General features: G+C 41.8%; 1 protein-coding gene across 1 annotated transcript in view; it reads right to left on the bottom strand.

The window, feature by feature from the left end:
• Positions 1-5,185: 5,185 nt before the first annotated feature.
• Positions 5,186-18,422, bottom strand: part of ZNF652 (zinc finger protein 652) — a 34,500-nt gene continuing 21,263 nt past the window's right edge. The window contains exons 3-6 of the mRNA XM_035137117.3: positions 14,277-14,424; positions 10,518-10,633; positions 9,419-9,563; positions 5,186-7,996 (exon numbers count right to left, since the gene is read on the bottom strand). Coding sequence (XP_034993008.1) covers positions 7,476-7,996; positions 9,419-9,563; positions 10,518-10,633; positions 14,277-14,424 — 930 coding nt within the window. The 3' untranslated portion in view covers positions 5,186-7,475. The remainder of the gene's footprint in view (positions 7,997-9,418; positions 9,564-10,517; positions 10,634-14,276; positions 14,425-18,422) is intronic.

Genomic DNA, 18,422 nt, shown 5'->3' with positions numbered 1-18,422 from the left:
AGAAGCCAAGTTGCAGGGAACTAGGCAGAGGGCCTTCTCGGTGGTGGCGCCTACCCTGTGGAACACCCTCCCAACAGATGTCAAAAAGGAAAACAACTACCAGACTTTTAGAAGACATCAGAAGGCAGCCCTGTTCAGGGAGGCTTTTAATGTTTAATAGATCATTGTGTTTTATTCTTCTGTTGGAAGCTGCCCAGAGTGGCTGGGGAGACCCGGCCAGATGGGTAGGGTATAAATAATATATTATTATTATTATTATTATTATTATTATTATTATTATTATTATTATTATATAACCTTTGCCACGCCCTTTCTTCTACCAGGACACTCAAAACAGAAAAGCAGGAAGATTATGGTTACAAAATGCAGGGGTGCTAGTGTCCCACGTTGCAGGGTCCTAATTCAGAAAAGCTTGACAAAAATACATCTGTACAATTGATTTATCCCTTTTCTCAAGCTACCTGCAAGCTGCATTCGATCAGCGCAGGACAATGCAGGTTAAATGCCTAAATGGTAAAGAGCGTCCAGCTGTGGCTTGGGATATATTTCGGAGACAACCCCCCGCAAACAACAATCCATACTCCACCATGCTACAGACAGAGCAAAGGCAGAAAGAAGCTAGAGTGCCCCATCCCTCAGCTTCTCATCCTAATTCATTCCACAGAGATAAACTATTTGTGTCCACAATTACACAAAGCCAATCATAAAACAATTCCTACTGATGTACGGTACCCCACCCTGATTCACATTTATGGTACCAAGGTACTATACCAAGACGTGCCATGGAATGCTATCTTAAAAAATAAATAAATACAGGAATTGAAGAGCTGCAATTATTTATTTTTATCTCTCAAACCTGACTGCCCTTTGGACAACAAGGGAAGAGGGCAGAGTGTAACACAATTTAGCATTTTAATTTGCCTAAAACTAGTGACAGGACAGTGGTCGAAAGGAACAATACAATAAATAGCGAGCTTATCTCTTTCTCAAGTGCTTGCTACAGCGCCAACCTTGCATTTCCTTACAGTCGGATATTCAGATAGCAGACTGGCTTGCTTCAGCCCAGCTTGCTCCTGTAGGTTTCACAAGAAAACAAAAAAAGAGCCTTTGTACAGAAAGTCAGCTGCTCCAAGCATAGCAACAGGAAATGTTACATCAACTTGAAACAGTTGTGTCAGCAGCAATTCAATAGCCATCAAGAAATGTTGGGCCGTCTGTTTTAAATGTAAAGGAACTTTGCTTCAGTTATGACACAGACACAACAATGATAGGTCCTGACATCATCACTGCCATCCCTTCAAGTCGGCTGGAGAAAAAAGGCTTGCAGCTTTTCAAACCAACCGAAAGATTAAAAACTGCACCTATCTGCAACCTCTTTATGCAGCAAGATTCTCAGCAATTATCTGGACAGGCTCTGTAAGAAGTCCTAGCCTTTGCTGAAAGAAAACCCACATCCCAATTGTGAATTGTGCTAGAAGGTTCCTCACATGATAACAAATGAGTATGATTCATGTAATTTCGCATCGATACTTCCAGCCCCACGCTTGGGCTTCTGTAGCCATTTGCAATAAATACTGTATTTTTGCAAGAATACTGGCATTAGAAGGGCGGGGAAGGAGGCAGACTGGGAGAAAACGTTAGAGGAACCTTGGAATAAGTGGGCAGTCAGAAGAAATTGTGCAACACAGAAGCGACACACCCTTCGTCCTAGGAGAGCATTGCCCAAAATTCCATGTAGGTTTCAAGCTCACATTATGCGCAGGAGATACACAGTTTCCTCATTTTCCTTCTACTGTTGCGTTATAATTATGCACCCTCAGTTACTACTGATAAACAATGCAATTTAGCATTTTTATTTGCATAGAAATTAGTGGAAACAGATGCTGTGCAGAAGCGATGCAGTCTTGACTTAAGAGGCATAGAATGCTGCTCACTTTGCTTAAGGATTTTGCAGCACCTGTGATGTGGCAGAGGACCACTCCACATGGGCACAGTACATTGGGACATGCACTGCCTCCACAAGTGCTCTGGGAATTGGTGGGCACCCAACACACATGTCCCACATGCCCAATGGTAGGACCAGAGCAAAAATAACAGTTACGTTAGGTTAAGGAGAATCAACGCAAGCACAAGAACAAAAATGGGCAACCCTGAGCCCAAAAGCAGGTTGCTCCACACCATCCACACCATCAGTTCAGAGCAACCCAAAGGTTTAATGCAGTTGGCTGGCAGACTGGTACCTTGGCATTTAGCAGCACTGAGCACCAGTATAGCAAAACAAAATTATGCCCCAATCATCAGAAAACCAATTAAAACCTTAAGCAAAGAAATGTCAACAGACTGCTGCTCTGACAGTTTAACACAAATGCCATTAACAATGAATTATATTTAAAAGTATGTTTTAGGGAGATAACTGTGGAAGAATTTAATCATGGAGATTTTAAGATGTTGCCCTAGCTGCCAATAGCCAACTACTCATTACCTCGAGGGTGTTCCTTTTTCTCAAGAACAGTTTCTGTACAGTATATAAAATTTCTTTCCCTGTTGAAAAGTGAGTACAGATGGGAGATAAGGTTGTTAATAAGACATGCTACAGGAGCACAACAGGAAAGTAATTTTGCAACAATGCCACAACAAAGGTTTTCTGTTCTCAGTGTCTAAGATTTAATTAATTTTTTTAAAGAAAATATGTAAGTATATAAATATGGGCAACAGGAATGGACAAACAGTGTTTTTATTTACAGTCCACAGCGGACCTGCCAAAGAGGTTGCTTGTTAGAAAAGGGAACAGTGGAGTCTCTTCTATAAGCAGCAACTTCCACAAGTTACTAATTTTGCAAGTTTGCTTCGAGTGCCAGCTAATGCACAATAGCTCCAGCATCTATTCCAAACTGCATCCATGTCTGCACATAATGCAATAAATAAACTGAGGGGGGCATATTTCTGGTTTGCAACACGCAACTTATTTTTACTGCAACATGCTGACAGAAGTATAATATGCTATTGTCAACTTGTGCCTTCCATCTATTATCCAATCTTACTAGGGTGCCACCTGCTGCAATCCTGAAAGACAAATTGCAAGAAGAGACTTAAAACTCAGAAGCTTATTCAAAAAGCCTTTGCAACTGAAACAAAAATATGCATGTCAAACCAATATTATAGACTGTGTGTGTGTGTTGGCATTAGTAATAATAGCCAACTAGTCTTTCAAAACATCCACTTTCTGCAGGCTTTTTTCTTACTTATTTACTCCACTCTAGTACTCTCGAGTATTGGAGCCCAGTGATTTCTAAATGAGGAAAGTAACTCAACTTTCAATTCAGTAAAACCAAGATGATCTAGTTATTAAGTCTACATGGAGTAATTTTGGTGGCAAGGAACTGCACCCTGCAGTTCAGCAACCTTGGCAAAACAAATCCCAAGTAGTTTGCCATACCCACTGCTCAAGCACTTGTGCTGGGGGGGGGGAAATGTATTGAGTTTTAATCAGATCTGGAAATCTCAGGAGGAACAGTGATCCTAAAACCCAGATGAGGTGACATTATGATGGGGCACAGGTGATTTGCTGCCTGGAGTCTGCTACAGAGGCCCCTACCACATCTGCAAAAATCTCTATGGTCATAGATCTAGGCTGCCGGTGGTTTCATCAGTAGAGAGGCTTTGAAATGGGGCATTCGAGGGGTGAGTTAGAAGTGGTTCTGGATCTGCTGGATCCAGTCTTTGATTACTCCGAGAAGCTCTAGGATGAATTTGAAGCTGGCAGAGCTACCGTAATTCCTCCCTTCCCTCTTGGTTTCAATGTTGTTGTTGTTGTTTTAAAAAAACAGACTTGCCTGGGCAAAATAAATGAATGAATGAATGGACAAAGGTAAAATCCCTCCTCGCATTCAAACCAGCCGGCACAAACTGGCAGAGCTTTGAAAATGACAATCTGCCACTTCAGTCCCCTCACCTTAGCCATGGATACTTCCTAAATTTTAATATGTCAGAATCACTGATTCTGTAAGTAGTTCAGCTTGAAAGAATGTATTGATGCAAAGATCAGTCTTAATCAGGCATCCCCAAACTTCGGCCCTCCAGATGTTTTGGACTACAATTCCCATCTTCCCCAAGCACTGGTCCTGTTAGCTAGGGATCATGGGAGTTGTAGGCCAAAACATCTGGAAGGCCGCAGTTTGGGGATGCCTGGTCTTAATTATGCAGAGATACTGTGGTGGCAAATTGCTGGTGCCTCTTTTAAAGTTTGAAGCAACTCGTAACTCAAAGGGATAGACTGTCCTTTCTGACACCAGAGCCAGTCCTGCACTAGTTAAGAGCACGAAGAGGAAATCAAATATTCCGTTTAAGCAAAGCTGGCTTTCATTGCCACCTGAAGATATTTGGAATGAGGTGCAACAAACTGGATTCTTCTTATAGCATTCTGAAAGTACCGGTATAACTGTCAGACACAGTTCCTTCATGGATTTGCCAGGGACAGGGCATTCGTGATTTCTGGAGCATTTCAGGTACCTTGGAAGGAAATGGACTCTTACTAAAATCCAAGTGTAAATGCCACTATCAGGAAATGAGAAGGTGCAATGTGCAAAGTCTTATGGCCCCTGAGGGATGCACACAAAATCCATGTAACCAGTGCCTGTCCCACTTTTCCTAGGTTCAGGAAGAGATCAGCATGGACACCTCAATATCCCCAATACTGAGAACAAGACCCCCTCCCACAGAGCTGCATGTTCTGAAACCCTTCGCCTTAGGAGAAAAATGTTGAAATTATCAGTAGTAGTCTATCCATGAACAGGTTTAGTTCTAATTCAGGCTTCCAAACGACACATGGAGAAATAAATGTGCAAGGGGCTGCACTTGTCAGCTGTCCCCAATATCCTCATCCCTTTCATTTCCACCCCGACCCTTTTGTGTTGATGGGAGGGACTTCACGTGTTCTTCTGAACCCACTTAGAACCTCTCCACAATCAGGAACTTGGCTTGGCTACTGCAACACAGCGGCTGCAAATCCATCCATAGGTAGGAAGGCAGATTGATAATGTGAGTAGAACTGCAGCTGCCCCCATCTTGCCACTTGCCAGGCTTACCCACATATATATTAATACAACTCAGAAGTGTATAGAATCAGCCGCACATTCAAAGAGCTCAGCTGCTCTTTGGGGGAAAATAACACACCCGTCTCAAGTAGTAGGATTCATAAATAGCAGCCAAATACTGTAAATTTATTGAGAAAACCTTTTTTTTTTTTTGCAAAAGTGGATTACAACTGATTTTACCACAATGGTTTCTTTCTTCCTTCCTATAAAAGTAGATTTAACAAGCCAGTTTGTTGACCTGTGGCATATCTACACAGAACTGTAGGTTTGCAAACATGACATGGAATGTATAAAACCATTCAGGGTAGTTGAAGATGACAAACTTGTTACGTATCAATTATTCACTTTTATAGCTAGCTTTACTACCTACAAAAGAGAAGGAACAGATGTTATCACAATTTTTAAAAAATACTTATTTTTTTTCCAGAAAAAAGGAGGAGATTTAGAGGATTTTATTCAAATATGAATAGGTATGCAAAAGGCCTAATACTATTTTTTATGCAAAAATCAAAGTTAATAGAGATGGTAAAAACACAATTAGCAACCTTGAGGTGCATTAGAGAGGGCTTTCTGTTTGATCAGATGTAATCCCTCACCTAAGATTTAAAAGACTAATTTTTTAAAAAAGAGAATGGCATGCTAGGGATCAGCATGGTCGTCTTTGGGAGGGGGAGGCGTGAAATTAAGCTTAAGGAAATTTCACCTCTTTTAATCATGAGCGTATCACTGTGCCTTCTCTTCAAGGAGCCAATAGCTATTTCAGCTGCTTAAAACGGTGCTGTGTTTCAAATTCCATAAACTACATCTGAATAAGAACCATGACTCTCTGCATTCAAACTAGTTTGCCACAATTTAGTGCCACTGGAGACTTTGAGAAAACACAACTAGCAACTTGCTTAACATTCAAACATTGCTTTTGCCACATACCTGTGAAACCTGAAGTCAAATCTGAAAGAAGCTATCCTATATAATATGCACCTCTTTTCTATACCAGACACTGCTTCACTGCGTGCACATACTCTGTGGGTAAACATTTCAGGCAACATAACCACTGCGCTCCTGCTTAATTCAAGGTTGTTTTTACAAACCAAACCAAACAGCACCTTATTTGTGGTTCCTCACTTATATCCTAATGAACTCTTGAATCTTTTGAGGGGAGGGAAACAAAAGCAGCAGCAAGTATGATTCCCAGATTAAGTCATAGCTTAAACACACATCTATAAAATGAACTAGGTCCTAATGTATGCTAAAGAAACGACAGCATACAAATTCCAAATGTGTCACTTCTGGATGAGTTCTTCCTTGCATCTTCATACCCCCAATCCCCCGCCCCCCCATGAGACAGTCTATCCTTTCTGAAACGTTCCACACTTCAGTCCAGCAGAGGCAAGTGAAAAATGTTTGTGGGAATACAGTAGTTTAATGTTCTTGTCTAGCAACCCTTGAGTGACATTGAAAGAAGGTAACCGTCGCGTTTAGGAAAGAAAAAACACCCTACAAATAAGTTATATAAAGTTCTGAAATCATCTCCACTTCTGAGGCAGCCTTACCAGAGACTTATTGGGTTCCTTCCTCTCCCTTTCAAAGCACCTTTTTAATAGTAGTACAGATGTAAGAATATTTTTTTCCTATTATAAGCTATTTGCATCTTTTTTTTCTTAAAGAATCACATTTGAATGATTATAAAAAATTATCTATTGTAACAACATAGGTCCAGCTACACTGAAAAAAATTACATCGCTTATTTGAAATACATTTCGTTTTAGAAACAGGCTACTAAATAGGTCTATACAAAAACTCTAAAATAATTTTTCCGTATTAAAATAAAGAGTGTGTTAGGAGAACTACTCAAATGGGATTAAGTTTTGTTTACCGTCTTTTTCCTATAATGCTTGATATTCTGCGATCATGTGGCTGGCTCACTCCATAACCAGCGCGCACGCACACACACAACCACACCTGCACGCACACGCACACACAAAGCTGAAAAGAAATTAACAAATACACAGTGATAATTAATGCTCTGGGATTTAGTCTCACAGTCTCTGATTAGTACAAAGGAAACCAGGCTCACCCCCTCTTTGAGGAGAAAGTCCAGGATATAAAAGCAAGCATACCTCATCAGCTGATATGAAATTATAAAAAATTTCACAAGTCTCAGTCATTTTGAAATCTAAAAAAGTCAACAGTAAAACGTGCAAGCCGAGTTGGGCTTCTGTCCTATCGGTTCCCCTGGGCTTGATGACCACTTTGCAGAACGGCCAAGATGCATGTGAAGTTTCTTTCCCTCGGGGCTGCAGAAGCCACCGCGAGATTTCTTGAGAGGGAGCACACTTCCAGGTTCGCAAGACCAACTGAGTGGCAGGCAGAAGACAAAGCCAGTTAGTGGTGCTGTACTGAACTGTTTTTTTCTGCTAGGTGTCGTAGAAAACTGTCTTCGCCTTGGCCCCTATGATTTAAAGGCTCACTCTTAAACAGAGCAGGAGGTGGAGGTAAATGAGGGACGGGGGGCACAGGGACAGGGAGATGATGCGGGTGGTGGGGGTGGAGGTGCAGGTGAGAATATGGGTGGCCAATGGGGCGGGGTGGAAGCGTGCTCACTGGGTTCATATTGATTGGAGGAGTAGGAGCAGGGACGTTCTGTGTGTTCGCAATGGAAGGTACAGTGGTGGCAGGAGAGCTTGTGGCTAGTGTGATCTGGGCAGCTGGTGGCACGTTAACAGGACTGGTAACACGGAAGCACTTCTCCTTGTGTGCCTTGAGCATGTTGGAAAAGCGGAACCGCTGGCCGCACACGTCGCATGGATATGGCTTCTCCCCTGTGTGAGTTCTGCGGTGTCTCTTCATGTTGGGGCGGCTGGTGAAGCTTTTGCCACAGATTTCACAGATAAAAGGCTTCTCTCCTGTTGAAAAATTGAATGTGGAAATTCATTCTCAATCTACCTCAATCAGATATTCATTAACCGTAGCAGAACACAGATTTACAATCAAAAACTTTTCAAAGGCCGGGGAATAATCTAGGTGCTATGTTAAAGGACTGAAGATTTAAAATCACAAAAAAATGATCTTAGCTAAGCAATGCTTATGATGCCAACTTGATTTAAATCCTTGATGCTTCTCTACTTTTCATGCCCAGTTCCTTGCCTCTCAATATAAAATGGAAGCTATCCAAACATTCTCTTTCCACCCCTCCTCCTTCAACACAGCCCTAAACCTTCTCCTCCCCAGGCTTGCTTGCAGAGACAACCATGTGCCCCAGGGTCCTATCCCTTCCAATTCCAGTTTGCCATCTCCCCAATTATTCTTCCTTTTCAGCAGAATATAATCAGCCTATCCTCCAGCTCCTTCTGTATTGTGTTCAAATGAATCAGCATTTCTCTGAAAAAAGTCCTCCCTTGCCCTATTCCACCCTTCTATCTATAGTCACATTTTTTCTTTTAGATCTTCCCTCCAAACTCCCGGAATACGGACTCTATTCTTGCTGTCTTTCTTATCCACCTCTTCTCTCAACCTACCACAACTGCTTTCTGCACTCAATGTAACCTGCTTTATAAGTAGGCAGACCATCTGGTCCAGTACACTCTGGCTGGCAGCAGCCCTCCAAGGTTCCAGAGCCCAAGTCTTTCCCCCTGAAAGCAGACAGGGTCCATGTGTCACTGCAACTTTCACTTCGGCCTCTCATTTACTAACCTCAGTTCTTTCCTGTTTATCTAACAACTCATTCACCTCTATCATTCAGACGATGTAACACCTCAGCCCAAATCCCTGCGTTCTTTTCCCATCCCCTTCTGTATCCAGCACAAACATGCTTAAAGCTCTCCAGCTCCCATAACCTTCTATATTAGATGCTGCTCTTTAAAGCCATTAACTTCTCCCAGAGCACACAAGCTCTCCTCTAAACCCGTATTTTCTGGGAAACCTGGATCTTAACCCTTTGCATTTTCCCCACGTGCAATTCTGTTTCCTTATGTTTGGTTGTTGTTTACCCTTGACTTTCCTCCACTGTACATCAATTTTTTTAGACTGGGCAAGAACCTGTCTTTTTCTTTTCGTGTTCTGTATTATTGTTATGAATAAAACCAAGGGTTACATGCTGACGAACCTCTTTATTGTGGACTGCGTGTGGCCCTTCTTGGTCTAGTGCTGAGTTTCCCAAACTTGGGTCTCCAGCTGTTTTTGGACTACAACTCCCATCATCCCTGTCTAGAAGGACCAGTCATCACAGGATGATGGGAACTATAGTCCTAAAACAGCTGGAAACCCAAGTTTGGGAAACCCTGTCCAGTGTACTTTCACATTACAGAATAAAAAAAGTACATCTTTACCAGTGTGGGTTTTCATGTGCTCATCAAAGTACTGCTTCATGTTGAAGTCTTTACCACACCACTGACACATAAATTGCTTGTGTCCAATGTGGATGCTCATGTGGGAACGGAGCTGGTACTTGTACTGAAACCTTTCATCACAGTTCTAAAAGAAACAAGAGGGTACAAGTCTTTCATTTGCAAGAATCAGGGCAAAATAAACTATAATGCAGCAGCAATAGAAACCCAAAACGGTCTCATTCTGATGTAGCTTTCATTCTGCCTTACCACACACAGTTTCAAGGCTGCTAAGGCTATCCTAAAAATAATTGCAATAAAATCCTGTTGTGCTAATAAGTTCCCAGGATAGTTTCTATACTATTTCAAAAATATTCCAAAAATTATACTGTAAAAGACTTGATCAGTTTATTGTGTTGGGAGAAATGAAACAAAAATATTCTTTTAGATCTATGGACTGTTTCTTAAGGGCAAGGTGGAAAATTTGTAGTGGTATCTGTAGAGAGCAGGAAATGAAAAGGGAGACTTTGTTCTATTTCATTTCCAAGTCGAAACACCCAAGAATCAAGCTTTCGAAATCTAAGAATCAAAGTAAGTTGCAATACTGATGCACATACTGGATTGCGTACAACGAAGTCATTACATTCACGCAAGAACATTTGCCTGCACAATGGGACTTCTTCCCCTACCCAATTTTTTGCAGATAACTTTTTTGGGGGGAAAGCAAAAGCTTCAATTTGCTTTTCTATCAGATATTCTTTCTCGCTTTCACCTTTGACAATCCCATTTTCCACATCTCTAAATCTACACTCATACTAAGTTTTATTCTTCTGCTGCCTACGCTAAGATAAAATAGTCAGAATTTGCTGTATGATGGCAAGAACACGGTCAGCCAGTCAGCTGTAGTGCCTTACCATATAGTGAAGTGTATTTTACAGTCCCCCTGCTACTTCACACTGTGATGATATGGCACAATTAATCTCAGTCGGGCAGCAGACAAGCAATACAAACAGTCTAGATGTTTGTTCTCCATTGTGGACGTTTTTCAAATTCAAAGTAATTCCCAACTCTAACTGCATCCTGAGTTAGCAAGAGCGCATACCTCACACCGGAAAGGCTTCTCTCCCGAATGCTGCAGGGAATGAACTTTGAGTGACATACTGCGCTTGAAGGATTTTCCACAGGTTTCACATGTAAATGGCATGTCCTTAGTGTGTGCTGAAAAGACAAATTAGGGAATAAGTATTTAGAGAGGAGATTCAGTAAGTGGTGAAAACCATGCTAAGTTCTATCCAAAATTCCACTCTGCTGTGGTGGGGCAAAAAAAGAGGTTGGAAAGGGTCAACAAGCCACAGAGTTCAATCTCATATACTCAGGAAGGATTCTTCAAACCAACGTACTAATATCCATAACTGATGTTTATTTTATTTCTATAGTGCCCTTCAGCCAGAATGCTTCCCAGGATGGTTTACAATAAAATAATTACAATATAAACAAAATAAAACAATATCACAATTAGATTTTCCAAATCCGTCCGTCCCGTCCCCCCGGGAAAATTGAAAAAAAAGTGTGTGGAATATTCAAACTATATCAAAGAGGTCCCCCCCCCAAAAAAAAATTTACAGGGGAAAAACATCCCATTTTTCTGGGTTTTTTCCAGGCCTTCCCATCTCTAATCACAGTAAGAATCAGCAATTAAAAATGGCAGGTGAAATTTGAAGCATAAAAAGCCCATTGCTGTGCACAACAGTCCCAGAGGAGGGACGCAAAGAACACATCAGATATGTCAATAGAGCCATTATTAATTGAGAAAAAGAAGGCTAATTATCAGACTATGAGAAAAACTTCCTTCCGCTGAAAATCTTTATAAGACCCTGAGGATAAAAATTAAAAAAAACCTACTACATAAGACTTGATATCAAAGAAGGAAGCAGCCTTTTACTATCATGCCTACCCTGCTCACCAGTAAGCTTAAATTTCCCAGGTGTATTCTTGGGTAAAGTCAAGTGTGCCATTCAAGTCAGAATCATGTCTTTAAAGCAGATTTTACAGGGAAAGGGTCTGTCAAAGTGGGCAATCATCAGCAACAGTCATTCTGATCCACCAAGGGATGTTTTGAGGACTTTTATTCTTTGCAAATTCTGACAAGAATTGACCCGATCCACATCTCTTGGACCAATATGCGAACCAGAATGCAGTCTTTTGAATTTTGCAGAACAGTTTTTGCCTCAAAAAATACTAAAATTAGTTTGAAAGCGTGCATTTTGGGACAATTTGTGAGAGAAATAAGTTTAAAAATACTATTTAAATACCATGTAGTTAAAAAAAATCAGAATGATGTGAAAACAAGATGGAACTGTCTTATAAACGCACACAAAAGTTTGGCACAAGAAATAAAGTTATTATCATTATATATTAAATTTGTATACCACCTATACCCATAGATATCAGAGCAGTTCACAGCATAAAATTACAATATAAAAAACACAAAAAATAACAAAAACGAACCAATAATCTCCCCTCCCACAACACATTTAAAATCAGCCAAAGGCCTTAATTAAACCAAATGTGGGCACTTTATGATGACACCTCCACAAATTATACCGATCACATCCTGCCAAACCATTATCTGTGAGGTTTGGTTGAATTATCTATGGGCATAGTGTTGTGGAATGCCTTCCCTGCTGAAACACAAGAGGTCCAATTGGCATTCCACTGGCCCTTGAAGACACACCTGTTTAGACAGGCACTCTCTTGAATTTGCTAGTCCAATTGCTTTACGTTTCCGAGCATAATTCAAAGTGTTGGTGCTGACCTTTAAAGCCCTAAATGGCCTCGGTCCAGCTCTGAGGGCCTTATGGCGGTTCCCTCGCTGCGAGAAGCCAAGTTACAGGGAACCAGGCAGAGGGCCTTCTCGGTAGTGGCACCCGCCCTGTGGAATACCCTCCCACCAGATGCCAGAGAAAAACATCTACCAGACTTTTAGAAGACACCTGAAGTCAGGCCTGATTAGGGAAGCTTTTAATGTTTAACAAACCATTGTATTTTAATATTTTGTTGGAAGCTGCCCAGAGTGGCTGGGAAAACCCAGCCAGATGGGCGGGGTATAAATAATAATAATGGTTATTTTAACTGTTATAATTATGCCTTTTAATGGGCTTGTTTTGTTGTATGTTTATGTTTTTAATGTTTCAATGGAATTGTTCCATTGGGTATTTTAATTATGCATAGATCTCTTATGACTGATTTTACACTTCTAAACTGCTTGATGAGCGCCGCAAGCCCTGTGTTGGTCACGACTGGACCTAATGGTCAGGGGTCCCTTTACCTTTAAACTGCTTGGTCTATAAATCAAATGCTGCTACTGCCAATAATTATTATTTTAAAGTTGTAAATCACCTTGGGTGCATGGGCAGAATGGTGGCATGTAAATGCAATAATAATTATGCTGCACATGTTGGTGACAGGTTTTGTTACACAACTAGGAAAAGAAAAACAACTTGAGCAGCTGAATTAAGATACAACAATATGCTTTGGCTGCCAAGAAATGGGAGTACCACCTTCCTTCTCTCTGCTGTATTTACAGCTTTCACACATCAAAGTCCTCCTGTCTCCTGCACTGGGCAGATTTAACAAGACAACTGAATAATAAAGGTAGCCTGGCTTTAGAAATATCAAATTGGAATATAAGATCTGGTATGATATTCTAGGTTGTTGGCTAAACAACTCAGCTTTGTCAAAGAAAATGTTTACCAAGTAAGAACCTGGTAGGAAGGAAATAGTGTCGGACTTCAGACCTGATAAGACTTGAGTTCAGATTCCTCCTTGAGGGTATGAAGCTCACCGAGAGAGCCAGTCTCTCTCCCTCTCTCCTACCTTATAGGGTTGTTGCGAGGCCCTCATGCAGATGTGTTTGCATTCTTGTGCACGGATTTGATTTGCAACTGGGATAGCCGTGCCTGGACTGAGAGAGCTTGGCCACAGTAGTTCAGGCACTGGTGACTTCAAGGCTGGATTACTGCAATGCACTCTCATTGGGTCTTCCCTTGTGTTTTGCGCAGAAGCTGCAGTTAGTGCAGAATGCTGCAGCCTGGTTGCTGACAGGCCCAGTCTGCATGGAACACCTCTGCTCAGAGATCTACCGGGCCAAGTTCAAGGCGTTAACAGGATCCACGCTTCAAAATTCCCTTCTTTCTTAAAACATTTTTGTTTAGGCAAAACCGATGCAGACCATGTAGAAGTTGAGTTGCATCTCTTTGTTATGATTTTAGTAATTATGTTTGAAATTGTTTTTATTTATTTTAATCAAGAATCTGAATGTTTGATTTTACATTTTTGTTCTGTTAACAGCTCTGTTGTTTTCACCATCAAACGGTATATAAATTTTGCAAAATAGAAAAACAGAATTTGAATTTCAGAGCAAATTTCAGAGCTGTTACCTACACCTTTGCTGGTGTAGGTAACAGCATTGGTCTCACCAATAGCTCAGTTGGTTACAGCATGGTGCTAGTAATGCCAAGCTTGCTGGTTCAATCCCTGTAAGGGACAGCTGAATATTCCTCCTGCATTGCAGGGGGTTGGACTAGATGATCCTGAGGATTCCTTCGAACTCTACAATATTTCCCCCCACGTGAACATTCTGTTGACAAGGGCATTTCCCTCCACATTTTGGCCTCAGCTGCAAATGGCAACGGCTGATAAGAATGAATAAGGTTATAGTACTGGAGAGGAGGCATAGTCAGATCATTTGTCTATTTATAACCCAGGAGGCGCTGGCACAGTATAAGGAAAGTACTTTGAACGTTCTCGGGTTCAAGCAGCAGAGAGATAAGGAACCACAATACAGGCAGCAAAAACTCACCAACCATGTGCTTTCGCACGTGAGCCATTGTGTAGAACTTCTTCTCGCATATCTCACAGGAGAACTTTTTCTCTGCATACCCATGGACAATCTTGATATGCTCATGGAGGGACCATAGCTTCTTGAACGATTTATTACAGGAAACACACTGAGGATGGATGGGACAAAGAAGTGCAATTCACACAGAGCTCGTTTCAGATGGGACAAGCCAGCTGTAACCTAAATGCAGTGAAATAAGGAAGGAAACCACAATCCTAGATACATTATTTTGTGGCAACTGCTAAAATGCCACCCACTTCACTGTAATTCTGCTGCGCCGGCAGAGCTCAAAAGCTAAAAGTCCGATTAAAGAAAGAGTGGGTTGTTCTTGGACTTACATCGCCACCTGCTGCTTCCGAACAGCAGCTACATCTAGATTAAAAACCTGGTGGCTGTGATGTGAGTAAACCCAATCCAAGACTGGTATGGATGGGAAAGAAAGATTAGGATTACACTATCACAAACCTTACTCAGAGGCTAAAATATAACTTGTACTAGCTAGTTTAGAAGTGTACATTCACACAAAAGCTTATACTCAGAACAAACTTAGTTGGTCTCTAAGGTGCTACTGGACAATTTTTTCATTTTTTCATTTATTTTAGCTGGTTTAAAGACAGTGATATTCTAACTCAGATAGATGCCAGCAGGTTTTCATTTAAACACAGTGATTGGAACTTCTGAAGTCTAGAAAGCCCCACATTATGCAAACAGAGTAAATCTAAAGTGAAGCATATTTGCCTTTCTTATCCAGATTCTAGGAATCTTGAGAGTTTGGACAGTAACTGGGACTGGAAGGAAGGAGTAGAACCTAACAGCCAAATGTTTTCCTTCTGCCAGGGATTCATGACAGATTCATCACATCTAAACAAGTTAATGTAAGTTGGAAGTACGTAATGACCCTTGGTTGCAAAGGGAGACAAATTTGAACTTATCAATTAGTAGTCAAAATAATTTTTGTTTTAATAAGTAATGTCTCAATTTTCTCCAAACACAAGTCAGGAATGGCTTAGAAAAGTAAAAATTGGATCAATGCAGCAAATAAAACATCCTGTAACACAATTTACATCAAGCACCAGACAACATGATTATGAGCTAGGAATGTATATAGGCACGAACCTTAACACAACCCCCAATGGCCCAGTTATGCACATGGCCGTGTGTACTGTGAGCTTAAAAACTGAAATTCTGTACCAAGAAAAGCTGAATTTTGCCCCCGTATAAATTATGCTAAATGTATCAACAATTGCAATTGATAAAAGTTAAATAAACAGCATTTTAAACAGAAATACTTAATACTTTCTCCTAACACTTTAAAGAACTTTGAAGGTTTCTAACTCAATCCCTGGCATCCTTTGAACTAATTAGCCTACTCCACAGTCCACCTTAGTGGGCTTCAGGTTGTGACTCTTCTCTAATTTACTTGTAGGATTCAGGAAGATAGATATGGAGACAGAAGTTTACTGGATTCCAGTTCCAATTGAACATGCCAGGAGGATTGTCTGAGACAGCGGTAGCAGAATGAGGAGTTGGAACTAGTGAAGTGAAGCAGCAGCAGCAGCAGCAGCAGCTTCTGTGCACCAAAATCATAAAGGTAAAAGACCCCTGACAGTTAAGTCCAGTAACGAACGACTCTGGGGTCGCAGCGCTCATCTCGCTTTACTGGCCGACAGTTTGTCCGGGTCATGTGGCCAGCATGACTAAGCCGCTTCTGGCAAAACCAGAGCAGTGCACGGAAACGCTGTTTACCTTCCCGCCGGAGCGGTACCTATTTATCTACTTGCACTTTGATTTGCTTTCAAACTGCTAGTTTGGGGGGGGGGGGTAATGAAAACAACCGGATAGCCGCAAGCACAAATCTACTGAACACACGAGGTTTCCATGATCCAAAGCAAGATTCAGTTCTTTAGCCATGGTACATAGCTCCAGTGTCTGAGGAATGACAGCACTGCAGTCTTCCACTTCTTAGCCACCAGATGCAGGTATGTCACCACCCAAACAGGTAATAGCTGAAAAGGTGGCCCATAGTAGGAGCTTCAGAAGGTTTGCCTATTAGTTCCCTTAGTCCTTTGCTACAGATGATAAATGTTAACACAATCAGAATAGCTGGCTTCTGAGTACAGGCACCCTTAGGAAGAGAGCTAGCAGTTGCTAGCACAAAGTCCTGCCAACTCATTCATCAAACATTTGCTCCCACAAGGACCCCATTTTCATATTCATTCCTGGACTGCTTAGGGAATAGTCTCTGACATCAACCCCACCATTTACAGGCCCTGCAACCCCAGAATTTTCTTGTTGGGAGTTCAGTCTGCTCTGCTGCAGGCAAGACTGCCCTAAAACTCTGCCCGGTTCTTGGAAACAGCCTATACTTTGACTCATCAAATCTGATATAGTATTCCTGCAATGCAACACCTGATGCAATGACTATTTACACAGGCATCAGATTAAGAGACACTGATACCCTTTGTACATTTATCCCATTTTAGAAAAAATTAAACAGCATAAGCAAATTCAAAATACACATCAATATACTGAATGCTTTTATCCAGAAGGTTTTAGATTTATACAATCACTTCAAGATCTAGCAAAAGGTTCACCCTGGGCAAGTGTCCCAGATTCTGAGTTCCCCCTTTTTTAAAAAGCAAGTCCCTAGCCCTCCTAGAAAGGTGGTTATGGGGCAAAATCTGCAGGAATCTTCTAAGCGATTTCTATGAAATGAGTGAGCGTGATGTGGCCATCTTGTATATTTTTTGTGGTACTGTTCTTAAAACAGCAACAACATTTGAATGTATGTGTATAGTTGTCTGGCTAATTTTATGTTACACCATTCCCAGTGGCAGCTATTTTGTATTATGCTAAGTCTAATGGCATCCATTTTGTGTTATGCAACATGTCCCCATGACAGCCATTTTGTGATTGGTGCCCTTAGCACTATCTCAAAAAACGAAACGCCTCCACTGGTTCAAAAAGGTTGGCAACCCCATTCTAGCAGTAGCCTAAGCCTAAAACATGTCAATGAGTTTACGAGTAACTTCAAATAGTTAACGACCACATTTACAGACCAATTTGATTCAGATTTACTCAGAAGCCCAAATTCAACAGAACTTAACCATCAGGATTGCTGGTTTAATTGCTCCACCTTAGCAAGCCAATGTACTAAAGATAAATGGTAATGAAAACTTTTGTCAAATGGGCAATGACAGTTGTTCGACTGTCTTCTTTGTGACAATTTACCTTCAGATTTAAATAGCAATATGAGGGCACATGCTTTGCATTGAAAAGGTCCCACGTATAATATCCGGCAGGGCCGTCTTGAGCAGATCGCGCGCCCTGGTGCTGAGGGGCGGAGATCGCTCCACCACCCGCCCCGCCCTCGCAGGGCGCAATTGGTTTTCGCGCGGCGCCCTCCTTGCCAGGCCGGTGCCCAGCTTACCAGCCCCCCACCGTGGTGCACTGCGCCACCGGGGGTCTATGTAGAGCCGGCCCTGATATCCGGTATCTCCTATAGGCATGGGAGATTCTGTCTGAAATATTGGAGAGCCACTGCCAACACAATACTGGGTTAGACAAATCAATGATCTGACTCAGAATGAGGCAGCTTCCTATGTTCTTTTGTCTGTCAGTGGCCTGATCCACATGTCACTTCAAAACCAGGGGTGGGGAACATGGGTCAAATCCTTATCACCCCTATGTCCTTGTGGGCCAAAGCTGACGGGTGGGCAGGGCTGTTTGCACAACATCACAGTGTCATCAGGTGATGGTCACCAGGAGTTCAATGCAGCCTGGGAGTCATTTTGGACTCGCAGCTGTCCATGGAGGTGCAGGTCAATTCTATGTCCAGGGCATTTGTTTAACAGCTCCATCTGGTATGCAGGCTGAGACCCTATCTGCCCACAGACTGTCTCGCCAGGGTGGTGCATGCTCTACTTATCTCTTGCTTGGATTACTGCAGTGCGCTCTATGTGGGGCTACCTTTGAAGGTGACCCGGAAACTACAACTAATCCAGAATGCGGCAGCTAGACTGGTGACTGGGAGCGGCCGCCAAGACTACGTAACACTGGTCTTGAAAGACCTACATTGGCTCCCAGTAAGTTTCCGGGCACAATTCA

This window comes from Zootoca vivipara, chromosome 12 (assembly GCF_965207765.1).
Source record: "Zootoca vivipara chromosome 12, rZooViv2.hap1.1, whole genome shotgun sequence".
NCBI classification, from domain to species: domain Eukaryota; kingdom Metazoa; phylum Chordata; class Lepidosauria; order Squamata; family Lacertidae; genus Zootoca; species Zootoca vivipara.
The sequence above is the reverse complement of the archived record's forward strand: the minus strand, read 5'-3'. Positions and strand labels throughout refer to the sequence as shown.